General features: G+C 38.5%; 1 protein-coding gene across 1 annotated transcript; it reads right to left on the reverse strand.

The window, feature by feature from the left end:
* Positions 1 to 365: 365 nt before the first annotated feature.
* LOC116028632 (probable LRR receptor-like serine/threonine-protein kinase At4g37250) lies at positions 366 to 4,203 on the reverse strand. Its single transcript, XM_031270405.1, has 2 exons — positions 2,336 to 4,203; positions 366 to 1,236 (listed from the first exon to the last, which is right to left on the reverse strand). Exons 1-2 carry the CDS (start codon positions 4,020 to 4,022, stop codon positions 545 to 547), a joined length of 2,379 nt encoding a protein of 792 aa, XP_031126265.1. The 5' UTR covers positions 4,023 to 4,203; the 3' UTR covers positions 366 to 544.
* Between the last annotated feature and the right edge of the window lie 2,576 nt (positions 4,204 to 6,779).

Genomic DNA, 6,779 nt, shown 5'->3' on the forward strand with positions numbered 1-6,779 from the left:
AAATCTTTCTAGTGCAGCTTATTTATCTTGTGTGGTTTACTAACTATATATAAGAGTTAGGTTTATTCAATCACACTTTAGGTAGTGTGGTGGCAATGTTTTTTATTTGGCAAAAAGACTAAATTTACAATTTATTGGAACAACTGGTGAATTATATTTCTTCCAAAAAGAAATAGACAAAACTTACCAATCACCTTTAGAAAGTGTGGTAATAATTGTCTGCATGAGCAGTTGGTCATAGGACTGAATTATTTATGTGTTCAACTAAATTAACATGATTTACCTTCTCCTAAATAATCTATCAAGTCGGGACGTGAGGATTTGAGTTGGAGATTCAACTTTTTGAAAAGAAAGTGTGGTAATAATTATTAATTAACAAGGAGGATTGTGATTAATTAGTGAAATCCAAAACCAAATAGTTTCATCAGATACAATAATGGTTGTTCATCCACCTCTTTACGCAACACAATCTTTCCTAGTCAATAAAGAAGAAAGAAGAGAGAGAGCCTTCTTTTTGATTAACTTTTTGGTTCCAACATCATCATTACAAGTATGAAGTTGAAGAGGAGCATGGGATACTGTCGATGACGTGGAGGGCATCTTTCATGGAAGGCCTTTTCTTTGGATCCAAGCTAGCACAATCAAACCCTAGCTTAAACAACGCCAGCGTGTACTGCTGTCTGCTCTCCACGTCAGCCCTGATCGACACGTCAGCCATGCGTAGAACCCGGTCCTGGTTCTCCGACACCGACCCGGTCGCGGTCCACTGGCTCAGCTCCCGGTCCGAGAACATTTTCCCGGTCAGCAGCTCAAGCAGGACGATCCCGAAGGAATAGACGTCCCATTTCGGGCTGGGCTTCAGATCCTTTAGCGACTCGGGCGCGTGGTACGGCGACGTGCACCCCATGAACCCGGCCGGGGCGATGTACGGGCTGCTGCACTGAACCGGATGTGCGTCCGGTAGACCGTACGAGGGGGTCGATCGCCGGCTCCCGAAATGTCGCGATGAGTTGTCGGTTTTGTTGCAGTGGTTGTTGGTTTTCCCGTACAGTAGCCAATGAAGCCCGAAATCGCCGATCGCCGGCTCCATTTCCGGCGACAATAGAACGTTACTAGGTTTAATGTTGCCATGCACGTGTTTCTTGTCGTGGATAAACGCTATCCCTTTCGCTACTCCCTTGGCTATCTTCACCCGGACTTCAAACGGCAAATGGTATGGTGATGAACCCACTTTTCCTTCAATTTCATTTCAAAAAATAATAATTATGCATCAATATATAGATCATATCCCATGGCATCATGCATGAAATGGCACTATATATAGTATATGTTGCACAAAAATTAAAAGTTGATATGATAGGCAATTATAGATTCCTAAGATAAAAGACAGGAATCCCCTGAGCTACTATCAAGTCTAGAATATATCTTAAAAGTTTTTGATATTATGGTGATTCAACGACCTATTATATTAGGTAGGAGAACCCATGTCTAACTCGACCATCACATTAGAAAAAACTCTAACATTGCATCCATTGAGGCCCAATCCTATATCATTGTCACAATCTATCTACTATTTGAAATCAATTGAGTATTTGTAACGAGTTTTCAATCATAATGGCACACCTTATGGGATATACCAAAAAGATGATTTTTGTAACATTATGACACTAACACAATCTCATTACCAATTGCCACCACTCACTTCAATCTTTGGGAGGGGGGGGGGTGGGGGTAGGTAAGGTGGGATGAGGTACTAGCTAGAGAGGGATATACTATACCTATCTATTCTAATATTAGGATCAGAGCCTGTGAATATATGTCGGAGACACGCTGAATACAATAATGTTAAACGAATAAAGTACAAAGTCACATGGTTTTTGGCGTATTTAACGTTGTTTCTTACTTTATCTGTATGTGGTGGGCTGAGAATTTTCACGGAGTTATCACTATGTCACATGGACCGCCATTGGAAGCAACAATGAGAGCCACCGCAAAATATTATAGTTTCAGACTTTCAGCACAGAATTTATTAATAAATTGAAAAGACAATTAAGTTTTTTTTTTTTTTGAAAATAAGACAGTTAAGTTTTAAGAATATTGTTAAAATTGAAACATGCTTTTTATCTCAACATATCAACTAATTATGATGAACTCATGAATTTTGATATAGAGTTAACTCTGATATCAAATTAAAAAATGTATTTTATATCAATTAAAAAGTTAAAATGCCAACTTAGTGTTTATATATTTTATGCTCTAACAATTAATGTTGGGTTAATCTCGAAAATAAAATCATTAAAAAATGGGAAATCTTGAAGGTGGTAAAAGAACTTACTGAAACCAACATTGGCTAGGCTGCCATTGCTGACGTAATCATAGATGACAAGCTTTTCATCTTCTCCCCAGTAGAAACCTCTGACTCGAACCAGATTGGGGTGCCGGAGCTTAGCAATGGCTTTAACTTGATGCTCAAATTCCTTCATCTTCTTCACGCCGCTCTCTCCGATTCTCCTCACGGCAAAAGCTGTCCCGTCTTCAAGAACCGCCTTGTAAACTATGCTGGCGCCACTGGAGCCCAGAATATATGCAGACGCCTTTAACAGCGTCTCTAAATCGAGTTGAGTTTCTCTGTCGATCATCACGAGTGAACTCGGTTTCTTGTTTTTGTGGACCAGTTCGTGATCGTCGGCGCCGGCGCCGGCGTTTTGGTTGGCCGGATGATCGGTTCTGTTATCGTCGGAGTCGGAGGCGGTGGCGTCGTCGGAAGTTTCGGTTTCTTCGCCGTTTGTTATGGTTAAGCACGGCCACGTGGGGAGGCTTTTTGTAGTTTCTTTTACTGTTACCGTTACCGAGATTTCCGGTGTTTTGTTGAAGTTTTGATCTTTTTTGATGATTTCTTCTTCGTTGCCTTTTTTCTTCTTCTTCTGGTAGACGTAGAGAAAGACGAGTGCCAGAAGGGCTAATCCGGCCAAATCTCCGACGACAATTCCGGCCATTGTTCCCGGTTTTAGCCCGTGTTGTGGCTGATTATTATCCTGAGCTGCTCCGCCGGAGCTTGGAACCGGGGATGAGCCGAACGTTTTAGGAATGGCGGCGATCGCTGGCGGGGAAGTGTTGGTGGAGACGTTGGGTGGATTAGACAGAGTAGACGGGATTGTGCAGAGTTTCTTGAGCGGTTTCCCGCAAAGATCAACGTTCCCGGCGAAAAACTCCGTTTTCTGATTGTTCAGAGCCGTGGATTCCGGGATTTCTCCGGTGAGGTTGTTGAACGAGAGATCAACAGTTGCATTCGCCGGGATTTTCGCCGCAAAACCCGGAGAAAGCAAACCGGAAAGCCTGTTGGAGGAGAGATTCAAGTATTTTAGATTCTCCCCACCGAACTTTTCCGGCAAAGATCCGTTCAACAAATTGGAAGACAGATCCAGGACTTCAACAAACTGAAATCCGCCCGGAACACCGCCTGAAAAATAATTACTCCTTAAAGAAACCACACTAAGATTCTTCAAAGAACTCATCTCCTCCGGGATTTCTCCGGCCAAGGCGTTATCGGAGAGATTCAGAACCTTCAAACTCTTCATAACACCTCCGGGAAGCCCCCCATAAATCGCATTACTGGAAAGCTTAAGCCCCTGAAGCTCCGAAGCATTAAAAAGCGAAGAGGGCAGAGTTCCATTCAAGAAATTCCCGGAGAGATCAAGCGTTTTAAGATACGGAATAAAACCCAAATCCTCCGGAATGGAACCCAGAAGCTTGGAATCAGGGAGGGCCAAACTTATAACCCTAAAAACATCTGGATTTCCAGGAGACCCTTCAACTTGAGCACAAATCACACCATTCCACAAACATGGAGTTTCGTCATTGTAATCCCAGCTATCAAGAACCGACAAAGGATCACTCAAAATGGAGTATTTGAAAGAAAGCAATAAACTTCCATCGCTGTTTAGACCAAATGACTGAGAAACAAAAAGAAGCAAAAGAAAAGCTGAATAATGGTGGGAATGATAGGCTCTTGAAAGCTTCATTGTTGCTTGACCGGACCACTCATTATTCTACAGACATATAAGCAAAGAGGGGGAGAGAGAGAGAGAATGGAAATATTGTTTTGGGTGACCAAAAAGGGAAGAGATTAAGGTAGAATAATGGAAGAGGAGCAGAGAATGGAGGGAAAAGGTTCTGGTTCTGCAATCTCTTGATAATGATGTTTGCAATTTGATAATGACGTAAAGGGGAAGGTGAAAACCAAGTGTATATATAAGCAGGTGTAACAACTGTGAAAGTGTTTGCCAAATTCTACAGTACTGTCTCTGTCAATACTCTGTAAATTCTAGTAGTAAACTGGGAGTGCTGTTTCCCTTTAATATTTTAATTAATGGAAAAAATAGGATCCAAAGACCTTGTGTTCTAGTGACATTCGGGGTGCGTTTGGTTCGCATATGGGAATCGGAATCGGAATGGGTATCAAATACTTGGTAAGGGTAATGGGTTTTGGTGAAAGTATTTAGCATGTTTGGTAGTTGGGTGGAATGGGAATGATTATTAATAGTTGGGGAAGAAATGATGAAGGAAGATGAAACCCTTATTTAATAAGGGTATGGGTTTTGCCATTAATGGGGTATTCCAAACCCATAGTAGCATTCACAAAACCTATCAACCAAACACTAACAATCACTTTGATACCCATACCTTATGCCTAAACCCCCCAATCAAACACACCCTCGGTGTCGTGATTTACACTTTCACATAGATGATGGGAGTAAATTATGATTGTTTTTTAGACTAGTTTTTATCTTTCAATTGTTTTCAACTAGTCATTCAATTGTTAACTTCGTTACAAATTTAGTCCATGCCCTTTCAATTATTGCAAATCCATTATTAAAGTAATTGCAAGTAGTTTCAAAAAAAAAGTAATTGTAAGTCCATATCTGTTTCTTTTAATTAATTAATTAATTTAATATTGGAGGTAAAAAAAAATGCAGAGAGGAATCTTTTGTGCTTCTGCTAAAAGACGCCATGAATCAGGTGGACCCCAGCAGGCATGCACACCACAGTTGCTAAAGTCCACCTCCTATTGACTTTCCAATTTTCACTAATATTATTTCTTCATATTTCCCTTACTTTGAGTGACTTCTTTTTGAAATTAGTTGCGAGTTGTGACTAGCCGGTGAAAGTTAGTGGGATGATAAAGTCGGTCCACAAAGGTTACATCAACGTTATATGAGTGTTTAGCTTTCAATTCGGTGATAAAAAAATATAGTATTTACGTACATAAAGTCAGTACATAACTCTTATAAAGAATTGAACTTAAAACTTTGTGATTACTTAACAAATTACACTGAGATTGCCTCCTATCTTACCGTCAATCTTACTAGTCATACTAAGTTCTCTCTTTTTCTAGTCTAGAGAAATTGATTTTGTACCGTCAAGAGTGGAGCATGGTACCTTATTTGTCCGGTTATGAGGTCGGTTTGATCTTAAGGTTAATCTTGTTAGTCACGTTAAGTAGTCCTTGCAGTTTACTCAAGAGAAGTCAAATTTGTATGGTAAGAGTGAAATGCAGTCCTTTCTATCTAAATTAGGAAGTTGAGGCATGCAATCTTGCATGAAACCTAAGGCTAAGGTGTATTAGGTTTTGAATAAACGCAATGCTTTGTAGCATTTGAAGTAGTTTAATCACAATGGTTCAGGTTTGCTGCCAACTGCTCTTCGTACACCATCCAAATCACTTATATGGAATCAGCCATAACCAATCCAAACAACCACTAATCTCTCTATATATAAAACCAACAACATATTTGTCCCATCCAAACATTTTTGAAATTTCTTGCATAGGTTAACATAAACAATTCCAACTACCTAAAAGGCACTCCTTTTTTTTTTTTTAACAATAATTAATTAATAACCATTGACAATGATAAAAGACATATAATATATTAGTATAAGATTTTTTATGTTTTTTTGAGAAATTTGACTCACTATAAGAATTGTCTTTGAACTTTTCAATTTGAGCGGGTGACAACTTACGTTAGTTTATCTCCTTATTATGATCCTTTAATTTGCCAGTTAGGGTTTACAAGAAGGATTTCACTCGAAATTTACTTTTGGATAGTCATGGCGATGAGTTTTTCCATAAATCGAAGATATTTGAATTGAAATTAGGCCAAGTAAAACATGCAATTAATTTTTAAACATGCGGCAGAAGTTTAAATTTTGACCCTTTGTTAAATAACAGTATCTTTTAATGTTGTCTTTAGTTAATGTCTATACTTAGCCAATGTAGTAAGTCACACTAATGCCGAATAATAATAGGACATCCCATAAGTTATGTGAAAGATTACAAAAATGATGCATACGAGGTAAAAAGTCATACTGTTTGAAAATCATATTTGCATTATTGTGAATGTTTGAAATCATTTAAAAAATAATTTCAAATTAAAGTTGTTTTTTTAAGAGAGCTAGGGTACGGGTAGAACGAAAAAATATTTTTTTTTTTAAATCAAATAAAAAAGTATTTAATAGTAGGCGAAAATTAGGTTGAAATATGGTTCTTATATATTTAGTACCTACACTAGGTAGAGATAGAGAGTAAGAAGATGATATGTATTATTATTAATCCAATTGTGAAATCTGGTAGTTAAAGTGGCAAGTGAGCTATTTTTGTAGGGAAGAATTTTGAGAGAAGTCTACTAGTTTAAGCCTTAGGGCGGGAGAGAAGGGCTCAGCTAAACTCGACACTAAACTTTTTTTTTTTTTTTTTTTTTTTTTTTTTTTTTTTTTTTCAC

The sequence above is a fragment of the Ipomoea triloba genome, chromosome 9, assembly GCF_003576645.1.
Source record: "Ipomoea triloba cultivar NCNSP0323 chromosome 9, ASM357664v1".
Lineage (NCBI taxonomy): Eukaryota > Viridiplantae > Streptophyta > Magnoliopsida > Solanales > Convolvulaceae > Ipomoea > Ipomoea triloba.

Coding starts and splice junctions, on each gene's coding strand:
- LOC116028632 (XM_031270405.1), bottom strand. CDS start 4,022: ATGAAGCTTTCAAGAGCCTATCATTCCCACCATTATTCAGCTTTTCTT. Junction 1,237..2,335: donor CCTAGCCAATGTTGGTTTCA/GTAAGTTCTTTT, acceptor ATGAAATTGAAG/GAAAAGTGGGTTCATCACCA.